The 18,592-nt window shown below is 38.5% G+C and overlaps 1 protein-coding gene across 3 annotated transcripts; it reads right to left on the minus strand.

Annotated features, from left to right (window-relative positions):
* Positions 1-1,073: 1,073 nt before the first annotated feature.
* On the minus strand, positions 1,074-18,513 carry LOC148311060 (ubiquitin carboxyl-terminal hydrolase 16/45-like). Of its 3 annotated transcripts, none has more exons than XM_088257324.1 (7): positions 18,451-18,513; positions 17,295-18,225; positions 15,038-15,161; positions 13,098-13,248; positions 5,020-5,170; positions 4,200-4,304; positions 1,074-3,763 (listed from the first exon to the last, which is right to left on the minus strand). In XM_088257324.1, exons 2-7 carry the CDS (start codon positions 18,148-18,150, stop codon positions 2,214-2,216), a joined length of 2,937 nt encoding a protein of 978 aa, XP_088113450.1. In that variant the 5' UTR covers positions 18,151-18,225; positions 18,451-18,513; the 3' UTR covers positions 1,074-2,213. The 3 variants fall into 3 exon arrangements, with proteins under 3 accessions (XP_088113450.1, XP_088113449.1, XP_088113448.1); XM_088257323.1 differs by having other exon boundaries at positions 18,411-18,472; XM_088257322.1 differs by having other exon boundaries at positions 17,295-18,472.
* Positions 18,514-18,592: the final 79 nt, after the last annotated feature.

Below are 18,592 nucleotides of genomic sequence, written 5' to 3' on the forward strand. Positions count from 1 at the left end.
ATATTTTTCTTTGTGAGGATGTAGAAAATCAGCAGAGGAGACAATCGATACATAATTAGTTATTCTACATAATGTAAATACATATCCACAGAAACTCACCATAAGACGTAGACGGAGAGAATGCAACTCAAAATTTATAATACAGCTGTACAGTAATTTATCAAGAGTATATATCAAATTCAATATCATCTCGAGTTTTACAAAAACACGTATAAGGTATAAGAAAAAATATATATACAGTGAGACCTCTATCTGTCGTTTTTCAATAGACCTATTGAAATAAACTATGAATGCGGGAAAACAATGAATGGGGGATTAAGAGCACACAAGGAGATACGATTGAGTAAAGATATCGTCCTCCCAATCTACATAACTATTGGTAGATTAAAATTCTATGAAGAATACAAGTTTTAGAAGTAAATAAATGTATTTATGTAAAAAAAATACAGAGCTGAAGAGAACCAAAGAAAAAATTGTTGCGTTGTAAATATTCTGTGATCGGACATTTGTTATTTTACTGTTTTATTTCCGTTAGTTAACAGTATATTTTTGGCTTTGCAAATGATATTTTTTTCGGCATCAGTTATTGAATGTGCGAAGTAGAATGTTTTAAATCTTTCAAAGAGTGTGCATGCTGAAATGAAGATACAGGCAGCGGCTCCTCTTCATCAATATCGACCTCTTCTACTGTATCCGTCAACCTTGCGTCACAAAGGCTTTCGATAATTTCTATCCCATACGTCAAATGTAGTAGAATGTAAAAAAACACAGATAAAATATATAAATGATTAAAGAAAACACTTGTTTTTTACCACTTGAGTTTTATTATAGACTACATGTTTCAGAAGTTAAATTTCCATCATTCGGGTCTGTATAATAACTAAAATATAAAATTAATTATACTAATCACTCATTTCACTCTCATAAATTAAAATTATTACACCTTGTTCCATATAAAGGCCAAATTATGAATTATCTTGAAAATTTAGAAATCCAAAAAAACCTAAATTCTAATAATAATTTATTAAATAATATATTGTTTCAAAATTCTTCACCTTTGCTTTCCATTTTTCTTTTGTTTTCAAACTCCGCCCCTTGACTAACCCCTTCCTCTTACTTTCCCCTCTCCTTATTTATAGAACAATTTTATATTTTATATTTTAGTTACTATACAGACCTGAATGATGGAAGTTTAACTTCTGAAACATGTAGTCTATAATAAAACTCAAGTGGTAAAAAACAAGTGTTTTCTTTAATCATTGTAACATGTCTTACCACAAAGTTGATGCCGAAACAATAAATAAAATATATCAAATATGCAGCATAATTAAAACGATGAATGCGGTAAAAGGTGATAGAGAAACGATCGATGCGATCTATTTTTTGTGAAATGATTCCGGGTAGAAGAAATGAACGACACATCCGGGAAAACGATTATTTGAGGAACGATAGATAGAGGTTTCACTGTATATGGGCATTATAATGCAGAGCATCTATTTGCTCATTCATATTTTGTGGTAAGTTAAATACATAATTTATAACGAAATACGTATTAAAATAACAACAAAAATCATTCTAAAATTAATGTTAACAACCAACAGTCGCTAAAAGCACAATTAAATTAATTGTTTAATATACTTTTATTTATTCTTGCCTCCTGATGTTTAGTGGGCAGTAAGGTGGAATTTAAAGATATGGCAAAAATGATAAAATACAAAAATATGTACAGTAATAGCTCGCTAATTCTAAATTGAATGGACTAAAAATATTTTAAATTTCAAATTTAAAAAATAAATATTAAAAAAAAAATCATTCATTTTCCATGTATTATCTTTACGCGAGGGAATATTTCCAAGGTTATCTAATTTTAATGACAAAAGCCTTGTAAAAGCAAAAAATAATACAAAAGCCTTGAATGAAACCGGAAATTGTAATCGATTAAATAAAATAAAAACAATTCTTTAAATAAAATAATCTGTTATTTTCTTCATCTTATATTCTCATAATTTAATTTAGAATTTTTGATGAAATCATATTTTGAATTGCGAGTAGTCAAATTGATTCAAATTGAAGATAGTATGGTATAGAATTATCATTAGAGGGATAAGAATATAGAAATACATTGAGCTTTGACTGTAATAGGAAGAATTATGATACATGCTGGAGTTGATATTTAAGTATTTACGTGATGCCAAAATTCAATCCACAGGTCTTCACATAATCCTCTCGTAGAAGAGTAAATACGCTTGGGCTTTTAGAACTTTTTCTTCCGAACTCTCCTGGACTCTACTGTCGGAGATATAGAACCACTCCCCGGGGGGAGGCTCTGCGTCCGACACTCCGGAAGCCTTTTCTTCGGATTCGTATCCTGACATGGAACTATCCGTATCGTCATTAGTGCCGTTGGTCCCGTTGAGCACTTCGGGCGCCGTGTTGTCGGCTTCCTCCCTGGTCACGTTGCCCCCTTTGGGCAGGAAAGAGAAGCGCTTGTCCCCCGGCTTCACTTGGGGCCTGACCTTGACGTAGGCCACGTAATGTCCCCCGTGCATCCCGCCCGAGTGCTCCACCACTCCGTACAGAGAGTACAGCAGCTTGTCCTGGTCGGGAGACACGTTGGGAAGGCTCCTGACTTTCTCGGAGCAGAACGGGGCCAAGTCTAAAATGGTGGAAAAGTTGACGTGTTTGGCCATCTTGCGGAAGACGCATCGCGGGCCGAATTGGAACCTCTTTAAGTGAAGTATGAGCACAGCCGGCGGACTGGAGATGAGGAATCGTTTAGTCGCGTTGGTGTACACAGTTTTACCGGTGTTGGCTCTCTTGGTGCAAGCTTCGCAGCCTACTTTGTTGTTGCCTGCTAGGAGTTCGGAAGTGGTGAACTGGTTGAGGCAGGATTGGATGCTGTACTCCCCGTCGTCGCACTGGTAGCGGGGGGACACCGTCGGGATGCGATTCATAAACTGGGTAGGCAGCTTGGGCGAGTTGAGGTCTTTACTCGTCAGTCTGAACTCGGACGGGTCCAAGGTGCTCTCCATGTTGAGTGTCAAGTTGGGTGTTTGGAGTTTGGTGTTGGTCAACTTGTTGAAATAATCCAGATGCAAGTGATCCATATCGGACTCGATTTCGTACGGCAGGACCAAAGTTTCTCGGTTTTCCGACTCTGCGAGAGAATTCAGGGAAACGGGGCGATCCGATTGGTTGACGGGGGAATTGTTAGTCTGTCGGGGGCTGGACATGTCTATGGAGTTGATGATTTCGCTGGAGAGAGAAGTGGGGCTGCCGAGCTCCTTGCTGGTGAGGGGTGACTCGGAGAGGGTGTGCTTGGCGGTCTCGGGGCTGGCCACGCCGGAGTCGGGGTTGGAGTACACGGGGCTGTCCACGGAGCTGAGCGGGCGGTAGTCCAGCGCGATGGCCTTGGCCGACAGGTATGTGACGGGTAGAGCGTCGTCCTTGTCTTTATCCAATCTCTCCGGGGAAAGATCGCTTTTTTCTTTATCTAAATCGACGGGACTCGCCCGGATGGAGTCAGAACTGATGAGTTTATCGGAGTTGTATCCGGACTCCATCTGGCACGCGAAGGCGGCGGCGGTGTCGCGTTGCGGTGGATTGTCGGCGTTATTCCTGATTTTAGGATTCTCTTCCAAATTATCTTCCACGTCGGCATCCGACTGTTCGGAGGAACTCTTGTTATCGGGTTTGCTCTCTCCGCCGTCCAGCGATGGAGAAGATTCATTTTGTTTTTCAGAAACAGACCAATTGTTACTTCCTGCAAATAAAAAGAGTGTGTCATTTTCCTGACAACAGCAAAAAACTAGAATTTATTGGTAATAAAAGTTTTATAGGTTAAGGACATTGGGTTGTGGTGAAATCATTAATAATTGGATTAGCCACTATTGAACATATTGATGATTTTGTCACAATGTGACAATACAATATAATGCCGCACTTAAAAAGTAGATAAGTAGCATAGAAATATGCGACTCTCACAACGATAAGGATTTCTATTTAATCAAAAGTTTTTTTTGTTAAATGATTAAATCAAATGTATGAGAGGGTTAAATGATTTAACATATACATAATATGATTTTTTTTTGTAAAATTCACCATTTCGCCATTATTAAACATCTATTTTGTAAAAATTCAAGAAAAGATGCGTCGAATCTGTTGAAAATGTATACAGTGAATATATTAAAAAAAAATACCTTTTTTACTTTTACGCAATTTTCTAGCAACTTGTCTTTCTTTTTTGAGTTGGTGCTTGGAAGGTTTGTTTTCATCCGGCGCGCCGAGGCAGTTGATTTGTTCTTCTGAAAAATGGAATAATAACTTTATTTTATATAATATTTGTGTTTTTGTTATTTACAAAAATACTTCAATTTCATACTAGTTTAGTGAACCTAAGCGGCTCATTATTAAAAATAGGTATCAAATTGTGGTAGAGTGGGTTCGAAACCTAGCTCAAGAGTCTGCGGCACTAGCCACGGGACCACAGTCCGACACTAATTCTAAAAGTAAAGTTTAGATTTGCAGTAAGGTGAAGAGTAAGGTCAAATAAATAAAAGTGATTTTTCACTCTAATATTTATTCAATATAACCCTCGACTGGTACCTGAAGTGGAGGGCTGATCACCTTTCCTTCATGCGTTAACATTAATCAAGATAACACTGCGTTTATATGATGCAGTGCCCTATGCACTACTGGGGTGTGGATAAGGGAGATGAGCTTAACCCTTTGAACCCTAAAGATTGCTAATCGGCCTATTTTGGCGAAGCATAAATTGACAACTAAGAAAGCACTGCTTCAATGCGATTTAATGCCCTGTGCACCATTCGGTGCAGTTGAAGGAGATGTAACATAATATACAATTGAATGTAATATGAAATATAAACTGATGTAACATGAAATACGAATTAATGTGATATGAAACACGAATTGATGTAACATGAGATACAAATTGTTGTAACATGAATTACGTATTTCATGTTAGAAAGAGTAGTAAGGTAGTAAGAGCAGGAGCGTTACCCGGGGCGGGGCCCTTCCTGCGCGTGACGGCGGGGGGCTGCGGCTTCTCGGCCGTGACGGGCAGGGACAGGTCCAGGAAGTACTCGCTGCGGTTGGAGGAGTGCTGGCAGTCCTGGCACTCCAGCGTGGACACCAGGAAGCCGCGGAACACCTGCACGATGTACACAATGCTTCAATTACTTTTACTTTTAATTGTTATTACCCTTTTTCTACAACCAAATTTATATTCTTTATATATCGCTCACTCCTTTCAAGAACGTCATAAATCAAAAAACTTGATTTTTCAGGAGAACGTTTTTAAAGTTTAAAAATAAATCACAATGTATTAAAAATAAACATCAAGCCACTTATTGAACTTTTTACTGTGCAACAGATCTTTTTAGGTAAAACCCGAAGGTTTTTTCTCCATTTGAAAAATATTTAGTATATTTAAAAAAATCATTAAACAATACCTTTTCTTCAAAATGCAAAAACAACATTTTCTGCCCTGTAGCGGGTAAATATTAAGTTTAAAATATACCACTTTTGCTGGTATATAGTACATTTTCTGGGCATTCCGAAAACATGCACAACTCAAAATTCACGATTTTTGATTTATGACGTTCTTGAAAGGAGTGAGCGATATGTGTTTAACCTGCACCTTTATCGTTTCTGTAAGCTTGTTGTGTTCCCATCTAATTGATGAAAAACATCAAAAGTATTTGTATTGCACTATATTTCGTTTATTGTAATATGTTTTTAATTGTTTGTGAGCCGTAAATAAATAAAATAAAATAAAATTAGTCGCCTTAGAAAATTCTCCTTGCCTATATATACAAGGATTTATAGCATGTTTAGTTGATATGTCTTCAAAATGATAGGGAGGATCCGCCTCCGTAGTGTAATGGTCAGCACGCTCGGCTACCGTACGGGAGGTCCCGGGTTCGATTCCCAGGGGGAGGGGGTCAATTGTTTTTTTTTTTTTTTTACATTTACATTTCAATATAACGTTTCTACCTCTCTAATAAGTAGATACTTGTGTTTAGAGAGGGAGTTCGTTGTACAATTTTTTTTTTTTTAAAACAAAGTAAATTATAATATAAGTGATATTTTCACTCTAATCTTCTTCTTCTTCTGTATGAGCCCTCTGACCTCCACCGCTGGATATAGGCCTCTTCCCCTTCTTTCCATTTCCACCGGTTGGTTGCTGCTTGCGTGTGATGTGTTACTTGAGCCCAGTACAAAAAAATATATATCTGCATTTGGTCTACAATAATGAATGTATCGACATGATTCATTGTTTCCCTGACAGGTGACACTTATTGTCACAATACATTCATTATTGTAGACCAAATACAGATTTAAATCATTGTTTCGTACTGGGCTCAAGTAACACATCTAAGTTCAAGTAGCCCCGTTCTACAGTACATAATCTTCTTCATCTTCTTGCTCAATGCTGAGCGTCGTGGTCTTTTGGAATGTCAGGCACTTGGTGCACAAGTCCTCTCCATTCTTCCCGGTTCTGGGCCAACTTGATGGCAGCGTTTAGCGAGGATCCGGTTAATTCCTTTATTTGGTCTGTCCATCTTGTTGGAGACCGTCCTCTTGCCCGCTTGCCTTCAACTGTACCTGTTACTACCAGTTTTTCAAGACTCTTCTCGTTCTTTCTGGCGATATGCCCAAAGTAGGACAGAATCCTTTTCCTGCAAGTCGTGGAGAGTCTTTCTGTCACTGACAGTTCGCGGAGAATGGAGACGTTTGTGCGTCTTGCAGTCCAAGGAATGCGCAGCATCCTCCTCCAGCACCACATTTCAAACACATCCAGCATATGTCTTTCCTTTTTCCTCAGTGTCCATGTTTCCACTCCATACAGCGCAATGGAGAATACAAGAGATTTCACTAGACGGGTTTTCGTTTTCCTCAGTATGGACCGATTTTTCCATATCTTCGCCAGACTAGACATCGCTGATTTTGCCATTCCAATTCTTCTCCGGATTTCTGCTTCACAGCCTCCATCTTTAGAAATGAGTGCACCTAAATAGATAAAGTCGTCGACTTCTTCATAATCCCTTAAAGAATTGTTCCTTATCAGGGTGCCGAATCGGTCGATGACAAGAACCTTGGTTTTACTTTTGTTTATTTGCAGTCCTAAATGCTGGCTTTCTATTTCGACTCTATGGAGGAGTTCAGCCATTTCGTCCTCATTGTTGGCTATTAGCGTTGTGTCGTCTGCGAACCTTATATTGGAGATCTTTTTGCCCCCTACTGATACGCCACCTTCCCACCCGTCTAGTACTTTCCTCATTATATATTCTCCATATATATTGAAGAGATCAGGAGACAGTATACACCCTTGTCTCACGCCTTTTTGTACTTGAAATGACTCTGAGAGGAAATTATCAACTCTTACCGATGCCAAATTTTGTACGTATAAGTTGTGAATAAGAATTATCAACTGTCTCGGTACACCCATTGCTTCCAAAACCTTCCACAGGCAATTCCAATTCACGCAGTCAAAAGCCTTTGTATAATCAATAAAGCAAAGTACGACCGGAACCTTGAACTCCCGACTTTTCTCGATTATTTGTCTTATGTTCAAGATTTGCTCACGTGTACCCTTGCCTTTGACGAATCCAGCTTGCTCAATTGAAATTTGCCAGTCGAGGTAGTGTTTTAGCCTTGCTTTTAATATGTGTAGCAATATTTTGCTGGCATGAGAGATGAGTGAGACAGTTCGATAGTTTTCACACTTTAGCGTAGAACCCTTCTTGTGTATTGGAATAAATACAGATTCCACCCAGTCCGTTGGCCATATTCCTGATTCCCATACCGAATTACATATATCGTGCATCCTCTTAATGCCGTCATCGGTCATATTCTTTAGGAACTCAGCTTGGATTCCGTCCTTTCCAGGCGATTTGTAGGATTTGAGTTTTTTAATGGCATTCTCTACTTCCTGGAGGATTATATGGGGTTCATCTGGATTTAAATCATTGAATTCTGCCTGGGGTTGCATACTATCATCTTTGTATAGATCCGCACAATACTCTCTCCACCTTCTGATGACTTTGTCAATTTCACCGATGGTATTTCCCTGCCTGTCCTCAATGGTCCATGTTCGAGGCTTGAACTTCTTGGCGAGTGTTTTCACTTTTTGGAACAAGTCGCGAGTGTGATTAGTGTTAGCGTGACTTTCAATATCCTCGCAAATCGAATTGATGTATCGCTCTTTATCCGCTCTGCAACTTCTTTGCACTCTTCGGTTCAGTTCGGAGTATTGGACTCTTACTTCCTGGGTAGATGTGCTCGATTTCTTAAGCTGTTTCCTCTCTTCAATTAATTTCCAGGATTCTTCGGATATCCATTGACCTCGTGTTTCCATATTTGTCCTCGGGGCTTGAGACTCTTTGATGCTTGACGCTATGATATTCTTTAGCTGTGACCATTTGTCTTCAGGATTACTAGAATTATCGTGAGAACTCTGGATCATGGATGAGAAATTTACTTGGAATTTCTTCAAGATGTCTTCAGAAGGGGTAGTTCGTTTTTTAGCCACATTTCGTTTTATATTTTTCAGCTTCATTTGTATTTCAGCAACAAGAAGTTGATGGTCAGAACCGCAGTCGGCTCCTGGGAAAGTTTTCACATTACGAACAGTCGATCTCCATCTCTTACTTATCATAATGTAATCAATTTGATTCCTGTATCTATCGCCAGGTGACTTCCAGGTATATAGTCTGCGTATGTGGTTTTTGAACCACGTGTTCATAATAGTCAGTTCAGTTTCTGTGCAAAAATGCAGTAGTTTCTCGCCTCTATCATTGCGTGTGCCAATTCCATAGTGTCCGACAATGTCTCTCGGTTGGTCAGAGTCTGATGTTTTTCCAATTTTTGCATTGAAGTCTCCAATAACTAGTGTCACTTCTTTATTAGGAATGCTACGAAGTACAGTCTCTAATTTTGCATAGAATTCATCAGCATCTGATTCATCCGCAGAAGATGTGGGCGCATAGGTCTGTATAATGTTAAGTTTGCAGGGAGAAGTGTTCATTTTCAGATGTATGATTCTGTCACTGACAGTAGTGTAGCTAAGCACATACTTGTTTAGGTGTGGTGCTATTAATATCGCTACCCCTGAGAATGATAATTTTTCTTTTCCTGAGAAATACATTGTGTTCCCATCCTGTGTTGTATGGTGGCCTTCATTGGTCCAGTGGGTTTCGGAAATACCTAGTATGTCTATTCCGTGGCTGCTCATTTCCCTCTCCACAATTTGTGTTTTTCCGGGTTTCAACAATCCTCTTACATTCCACGTTGCTATTCTGAGGTTCTTCCGCAATGATAAGTGCGGATTGTTCTCGGTATGGCCAGTAGTAAATTTTCCATACGAAGCCTGGTTTTCCACTCCATTATGGCCGGTATCCAATTTCACACCCCGCAGCCCGGACCCGCGGTGGCGCCGAGCGTCAGTCGGATTGCGTGACATACCTGTTGCATATTGTGATGACATTTCCATAATACTTTCTTGGGAGAATAATACAGTGGTTTCCCGTTGCCTTCCGTATCGCAGTACTAAAGCCATTAAAGTCCTCCTGACCATGCCTGTAGTAATCTGGTCGAGAGCCTTGCCGATGTCATTCATCTTCAGCCTCCAGCCAATACTGGTGGGTACTGCTGCCCTCCACCAGGGATGTTTATCGACTTCCTAGTCTAGATCCATCATGTTCAGCGTAAACAGGGGCACCTCGTGTAGGATGTGGCTCTTCACCACGCATGACGGTCTTGGTGACAAGAGAGCTTGATATCTCTTTTCACCCTAGGGAAGATGAGGCCCAGTGTCCAGTCATCCCGAAACAAAGGTACTACCTCTCTCTCCCCTTTACCTATATTATTTTATATATTAAATGTTAAAAAAATTACACTCATTTTTAAGTCTACTAATTTTATTATCTACTATATTTTATTCTGTCTATATTTTATACTGTCTGCCTCCGTAGTGTAATGGTCAGCACGCTCGGCTACCGTTCTGGAGGTCCCGGGTTCGATTCCCAAGGGGGGTAAAATAAATATAAGTGATTTTTTCACTGCCATATTTATTCAATATTACCCTGGACTGGTACCTGAAGCAGAGGGCTGATCACCTTTCCTTCATGTGTTAAACGATCAAGATAACACTGCGTTTATATGACGCAGTGCCCTATGCACCATTGGGGTGTGGATAAGGGTTCATCATTATGTAAAATGCAGTACAAACATCAAGCAAAAGATGAATGGTTAGTTAAAAAAATTAGATACCAAATTGAAATGAAAATTGAATCGATTATTAATAATAATGCTTTAATTATCAGGCGTATACCGCAGTACGGTAATAAATAATGATAAGAGATATATACTGAAAGAGGATAAGATATAGTCTGATTGGAAAGAATAACGCACAATTCTTAGTATCAGATACAAAATCTGTCATGGAGAACTATTTCAATTAAATAACCTTTCATATTATTTTATTTTTAACATCTCATCAAAGATGAGGAAGAATATGGAAGTCTGGGCATTTACGGGGCTGACGACCGTCATAGGCTGGTTTAAGTGATCACTTTACACACGTGTAACATTCACCAATTCTACCCATTATTGACAACCACACTACTCAAATTCTTGGAAGTTCTATATATATGAATTAATTTAGAAACCTTGTTCTTGAATATTAGAACTTCACTAGAGACATCTATTGGTGAGATGTAAAGAAGCTTTTTACTAAGCAGAAACTCTTATATTAGTATGTGAGATCCGAATCCTGGATTATAATCACACACATGAGAAACGCCAGAAAATACCATTTTCATTTTTATTATTAAGCCTATAATTTGACCAGATAATTCAATAATGGGTAGAATTGGTGAATGTTAAAGTGATCACTTAAACCAGCCTATGACGGTCGTCAGCCCCGTAAATACCCAGACTTCCATATTCTTCTTCATCTTTGATGAGATGTTAAAAATAATATGAAAATAACTCCTGTAATTGGAGATAATCCAGATTTTGTGAACAAGTATTTGGACACACTCAAAATGTTGTAAATAACCTTTCAATTATTATCACACAAGACCTCACTAAAGTTGACTACACAGCAATTTCTGGCCAACATAGATGGTAATCAATAAAACATTGTGGCGGGTTGTGGTCCCGTGGTAAGTTCGCGGACAATTGAGTTAGACTTTCTGGGTTCGAACCCAGTCTGTCACAGTTTGACACCTATTTTTAATAACAAGCTGCTTAGGCTCACAGAAATAATATGAAATTGAAGTATATTTGTGTATGGTAAGAACCCAAATGGTTCTCATTACAAATAAAATAAATAAATTTTAAAATGTTTTAACTACCTGAGCACAATGGTGCATAGGGCACTGCATTGTATGTAAGCAGTGTTGTCTTGATTGTAAAATTCATTTAAGAAAGAGGTAATCAGCCAGGGTAATATGAAATAATCTGCCTCCGTGATGTAATGGTTAGAGTGTTTCGCTGCGGTGCTGGAGGTCCCGGGTTCGATTCCCAGTGACCCCCCCCCCCTTAAAATCAAAAATATTTATTTTTGGAGATGAAAATAAATATTATTGATTTTACACTAAAATATTTATTTGATATTTTACCCTGAAGCGCAGGAGTGATCACCTTGCCTTCATGTAACTAACAATCAAGATAACACTACATCAATGTGATGCAGTGCCCTATGCACCATTGGATGCGATTAGAAGAAGAAGAAGAAGAAGACACAAGCTAAACACTCTTGGAGGATGATGAGACCAAGGAAAAAAAAGTGGAAGAAACACATTCCCCACCTCCATTGTCAAACCAAAATATCCTAAAGATCTAAATTATGCAAATTATTCTAGAATAAATTTGGCACCGTTAAAATTGGGTCGCATAGTAAATAAATTTGACACATTTGACTAAAAATAAAAAAGGCAAACAATAACAATATTGTACACTCAGACCTCACTTTGCGTCGTTTCACGTTGCGTTGTTTCAAAGTTTTACTTTTTCATTTTTTCGATTTTTTCATGGTGTGGAACTTTGGATAAAATAATAGGTCAATCCTTAGTCTTATGACATCTGTTGAAATATCTGACTAATAATTTATAACATCACAAGGATAAATAAAAGAACAGATCCCTGATTTTTCTTGAGGTCGGTAATTAGTCTGCGCCATAATCATGCCCTATATCTGTCTCACTCTAGACGCTACACATCGCCAGTGGGTAGTGCTTTGATTTATTTATGTTACGATCTTATTTGTTTATATTACGATATATTTCAAGAATAGTGTGACACAAGTGTATTATAGAGAACCAAAAAGGCACAATGAATCCCATTGAACGTTTTTGTTTAGGAAAATAAATCGTTTTTGTTTAGGAAAATAAATCGTTCCTTAACTAAATACATGATAAAAGTAATCATTTATAAAACGGCGAAATACCACCGAGCACGGGCCGTCTCTCAGGAACAAAGTTAACGCGGTTAAAAGGTTAAGGACTGAACGAATAATACAGTAACCTATCTTTGATGTTTAAATGATTTCCAATGGAAAATAGCAATTCACTTTGCGTTGTTTCAATTTCGCGCCGCGATATTTTGGTGAATAGCCGCAAGTTAAAAACAGTAGTTTTGAGATAAACGAGTTTATAATTAACATCAAATGATGCTTTTTGCCAAAACATGTATCCAATTAATACAATTTTGCGTTGTTTGGATAATGAATATCTCTGTAAAGGAAAGAGATAGTAAAATCTGTGATTGTATATGGTAGAGGCCAGTTATAAGAATGCTTTGAGCCGTGTTACGCCAAACAGCCGCAACTTGAGTTACGGCTAGTTGCCTTTACACATTAGTGTAGTAAAATGTGCTAACCATTAAACTATGGAGGTGGAAAAATTACAAAGATGGTATTTTTAAGGAGTTAAGAAAAAAAACAAAAGCCCACATCAATAACTTTTTCATCTTTGTAAAGATGTCGATAAAATCCTGATTCACGGTAAAATCCGCCAGTAAAAATATTGTGGTCAAAATGAAAACAAATAAAGTAAGAATTGACAACTAACCTGTTCAGGTCTAAGCATTGTGTCGGAAGCCTGCTGACCATAGAATTTAACCTTCTGTTTTTTCTCCTTATCCAAATCTGATCTCTTCTCTTTTGAGTCTAAATTCAGCTTTTGAAGAACCACACTCTGGTATCGTCGTAAATCTTCACCCCTGAAATATTATTAAAACTAATTAAACTTCAGCATATAGCACAAACCCTTGACCCGGGGATAGGTTCCAACAAGTTCCAGCACTAAATGAAACACCATCAACCATTAGAGTGCTGAGAATCCATGTACGTGTCGCCTACTTTCAAAATTCGCCAGATCCATGTAAGTCGATTTTACAAAAAATGCAAAATTCTCCAGGTAACATTTATGTTTAAAAGATTTGTCTATCTTTAGATAAAATGTTATGAAATAGAGATTTTTCACATTTTTTTAAGAAAATTATTCAGTTTAAATAAAAACTCGAGACACAAACCGATAATGACGTCATCTTAATTTTTGACCTATCCCCGCTCTCTGATTGGCCGATATGGGTCAGAAGGCAAGTTCCATGAATATAGCCAAATTCGAAACGCAACACTGTTTTTAAGTATTTTTTTTTAGCAGGGTTTTGAAGTATATAAATATTTTAAACAATAAAACCCACAATTGGCATTCTGATAGAGTAAATATCGTAGTCATACACAGGAGAAAGTGACCGAGTGCATATTTTTTACAAAAACGTGATCATTGACTATTTCATATCTTACTAGATTAATATTGCCCTGAAAAAATCCCAAAGCGATTTTGAACTTGTAAGTATAATATATTGACTTGTTAAAAATGACTAACTGCATTGATGTTTATTTTCTTGCCAAGCAAAAGTGACTTAAATGGCCCTCCTGAACATTTTACGTTGTGTTAGTTGGTCACTTTCTCCTGTACGACTACGATATTTTAAAATCTTATAAAATTGGATCTGGCGGATTTTGAAAGTAGGCGACACATATCAACTCTGATATGACGTGACAGAGTGAGAACCAAATCTCTTCTAGGAACCTCAGAAATGAGGACACTGAGGTGCATAACCAAAAACACATTAAGAGACCGAATGAGGAACACAGAAATTCGGAATATATGTAGTACAGAGGATATAGTCAGATGGGGAAGACAGCAAAGACGATTCTGGAATGCCCATCTCAATAGAATGCGAGAAAATAGACGAAATAAATCGAAAGAACCCAGACAAAAGAAGACCATCTGGAAGACCTCCAAGGCGATGGTGTGACATCTGTCAGTCCTCATCACAAGAGGCTGATAACAGAACACTCGGATCTTTAAGAAGAAAAAGGACTCGGCATACTTCAAGGTAGGCAAAGTGGACATCGGAAGTTGGCGTAATAAATACAATGTTGAACCACATTCGACATAGGAGTGCTAAGGGTTAAGATCTGGATGACTACAATTCAATGTCAGAGTTGCTTAGAACCAATTTAATGAAGAACAAAAAAACTAACCACAACGCCACACCATTCTATCTTTGCAAACAATCTTCGCCTCTTCCACATTCATGCATCTCCTCATACATTCATTCAATTCGATTTCAAACCCTTATTCGCACCCCAACGGTGCATAGGGCACTGCATTATACAAACACAGTCTTATCTTGATCGTTAACGCACGAAGGAAAGGTGATCAGCCCTCCGCTTCAGATACCAGTCCAGGGTAATATTGAATAAATATTAGAGTGAAAATATCGCTTATATTTAGTTGACCCCCACTGGGAATCGAACCCGGGACCTCAAGAACGGTAGCCGAGCGTGCTGACCATTACACTACGGAGGCGGACATACCCGCCGATTATTCTGACATCTCAACTGAACACTCTTTCAAGTATTTGGAATACCATCATGCCAAGTTTTCCTTGTTTTTTTCCAAGTTTCTTCATTGATAAATTTAAAAAATAAAATTACCTGACTGCCTCTAGTAAATGCCGAAGTAATTCATGACTGTCATGTTGTTCCCCAGTACCAAATTGTTGATTCTTTTGTGTGAAAGCACGGAAAAGATCTGTTGGATTAAAAACAGCAGCTTTACCTGAAAAAAAAAACATAACTCGTCAAACTAATAAAAAAAAAAAAAAATATTTGCCATTAGTGAACAGGACACTGCGTTGATTTGTGATAATGTTATATTAGTACTTGAATCATGGACCCTGAAGATCAGCACTATGAACCGATTACATGCATTCAAAATGTGGCTACATCGTAGAATGCTACGAATTCCATGGACAGATATGATCAGGAACGCAAATGTGCTCCGAAGAGTAGGAGCAGGGAGACAATTGCTGACTGATATTAAGGTCTGGAAGGTGTCCTATCTGGGGCATGTACTAAGAGGAGAGAAGTACAGACTATTGCACCTACTCGTAAAAGGCAAAATAGAAGGTCGACGAGGTGTGAGCAGAAGACAGATCTTCTGGCTTCGGAATGTACAAAATTGTACGGGGATGAGAACCTTCGAGGCGCTGTCTAGGGCTGCCCGAGACAAGGATGATTACTCTCGAGTGATGGTTAACATCAGGGGGCCCTGACATGACACGCAGAGAAGAAGAAGTTATTTTAATCGCCAATCTTGCAAAAGTAAGAATATTACGTTGCAAACATTCAGTTCCTGAGTCTTAAGGATCTAAAGGATGAGTCTAAGGGCGCTTGTCCACTACCCGGAATTTTACCGTCCGGCAGTCCGGTTTTGAAAAATGAATGCGACTAAAACAGTTTAGCGTGATCGAATTTACGCGCATTGTGTTCACGCACCGATCAAGAGCTCCGATCCGAAGAAAGATGGACAAAAGCACAAGCCAATCCAAGCCAATCGTCGTTTTGAAACGCTAACTGACGTGCCGGACGGTAAAATTCTGTGTAATTCCGTGTAGTGGACGAATGCCCTAAAGGATCTCACACATGGTAGCTAAATGTTTTAACCAGTTCTCTGCCTTAAGCTTAGCTAAGTACGGTAGCTATCGTGCTGGAGGTCGCGGGGTTGGACTCCCAGGTAGGTCAAATAAAAATAAATACCATATTTATTTAACATTACCTTGGACTGGCGAAGAAGCGCAGGATTGATCGCCTTACCTTTGTGCAATTAATGATTGAGATAACACTGCGATACAATGGAGTGCCTTTTGCATCATTGGTTGCGGATTAGGTGACGTCCTAGTGCAATGGAAATTTTTGTGAATTTTACTCATGCAAATCCATCCGCGATTAAACATACAGATCTCAACAGTGTCCTAATTGGCATTGAATGTTTGATAGTATAATTTATTCACACAAACTAAGTTTGTACGAATGCGCGATTAAACATATTGATGTCGAATAGGTGTCTTTATTGAGATTTGCGCAATGATGGCATTGCATCGTTGGGGACGAACGAACGGCATCGCGCAAACGTGCGCAGTTATCTATTAGGACACCCAATTTTCGCAATCGCATAATCGCGACGTTATTTTGCGCGGTAATCATGATGTATTAGAATGACACCTAAGGGTTAGAGAAAGAAGTATATAATATTTGCAGAGGATTCAATAATATAATCAAATAAACTTAAGTGATTCAGGGATTATGTTTTTTGTTCTATCCCTTATCCGCACCCAATGGTGCATAGAGCACTGTATTATCGTTTTGATGCAGTGTTATCTCAAACGTTACTTACATGAAGGCAAGGTGATCACTCCTGCGCTTCAGGGACTAGTCCAGGGTAAAATTAAATAAATATTAGAGTGTAAAATTACTAATCTTTTATACCCCCCGGGAATCAAACCCGGGACCTACAGCACGGCAGCTAAACACGGCAACCATTACACCACCGTGGCGGACAAAATATTTTTGTAATGTAATAAAAAAATTAATTTATATTTGGATTTACAAAAAATATTGTGATAGATAAAAAATATTGTAATAGTGAAAAATGTGACATTATTAAAACGAATGTTAAATAAAAATATTTGGCAAATATTTTCAATAAAGTGTTGTCATTTAGTAGAATACTAGATATAATTCTAAGTATGTACATACCTGTTATTTTGAATTGAAGATATGATTGAGATTAAACATATTTTGTGGTAAAATTTGTTATCCAGTATAAAATAATCTATCAAGGCGTAGAATTAAGAAATACCACAAATGTAAGATAATGTGAATAAAAATGTGAACAAAAATATCAACTTACCAGGAGCTTGCAATTTTTCAAGAGTTGAGGCGAGTGTCTCAGTCAAAGGTCCCCATTTTTGGAGTTCTCCCGAAATGGGAGGCAAGTCTAGTTCCTGCTCCTTATCCCCTTCTCCATCATTTAGAGAGATCTTGCATTTGCCGCCAGGTAGGAGGAATTTCTCGCCAGGTTCTGACATTTCCTTTAGAACCCAGGTGAGGTAAGGCGTTTGGACCAGACATTGCAACACCGAGTTGAAAAAGCAGGTATTGCCAAGGTTAGTAAGTCCTCGAACACGCTGCACAGGGGAGGAATCCGACAAGTGGGGGGTGAACACTAATGGATATTTATCCAATATCCCCATAATTTTAGGCGGTTCGGGAATTTTTATTTTATTTCCTTCTACATTGTTCATTTTATTTGCTTGTTCCTTGACAAATTCGACAGCCTCCTCGAGTTTCCACATCGATCCGACCGGGGTCACAGAAACGGAAGAGTTGCACAGGTAACAGAAGATATCCCAGGAACAAGTGTCGACAGCGATGCAGTGGTAATCGGAGTGAGGGGTCTTGTGATGCTTCAGGGCATGCTCGTTGTTATATCTTCCGCACAGCTGAGACCCGCACTGCAAGCATATCCACAAACTCGGCCGTTGAATTTCGTATATAGCGTTCTCTTTGGTTTCAGGATTTTCGTCATCTTTGTTCTTCACGCACTCCGAACACTCGGTAGCTATACCAGACACCTTTAACTTCTTCCTCAGTTTGGTCAAATCTACGGCCTTCTTTATATGCTGGCATTTTGGTCCCTCGTCGCAGGATTCTGTCGACTCCCCGCAATTGTCTCCCGGTTCAGACTGTCTCTTTTTTTTAACCATGGTTTTATCTTTCTACAGGATTTATAATGTAAAATGAATCTGGTATGTCACGCATAAAGCAAACGTCAGCTTTACCTGCAACAATGAAAATTCATAAAGATGTCAAGATGTCGTTGAAAGGTGGTGTTTTAATAATGAGCAAGCGGAGGACGCTGTTAGATTTGTCGATTTAACTGAATTTGTGCAAGGCTAATGTATAAATGGGATGCGTAGTTTCTTAAAATTATGGAAATACACTACGAAAAACACAAGTCACCAACCTCATGGGAGCACAAAAATGATAAAAATTTGGGTACATACGACTGACGGATTCTTCGTTCTCAAAAGAAAAAAAGTGGCAACATCTTGATTTCCGGGTCTGCTATTGGTTAAATTTTCAGAGCCTACTTTAAATAAAGGGGGGAATATCATTTTGTCGAGTGGCAACACAATATCCGTGACA

The sequence above is a fragment of the Brachycentrus maculatus genome, unplaced genomic scaffold (genome assembly GCF_059751285.1).
Source record: "Brachycentrus maculatus isolate JH-2025_06_01 unplaced genomic scaffold, ASM5975128v1 h1tg000078l, whole genome shotgun sequence".
NCBI lineage: Eukaryota > Metazoa > Arthropoda > Insecta > Trichoptera > Brachycentridae > Brachycentrus > Brachycentrus maculatus.

Coding starts and splice junctions, on each gene's coding strand:
- LOC148311060 (XM_088257324.1), bottom strand. CDS start 18,150: ATGGTTAAAAAAAAGAGACAGTCTGAACCGGGAGACAATTGCGGGGAG. Junction 13,249..15,037: donor CATTTACTAGAGGCAGTCAG/GTAATTTTATTT, acceptor ATAATATTTCAG/GGGTGAAGATTTACGACGAT. Junction 4,305..5,019: donor CAGGAAGGGCCCCGCCCCGG/GTAACGCTCCTG, acceptor TCCATTTTTCAG/AAGAACAAATCAACTGCCTC.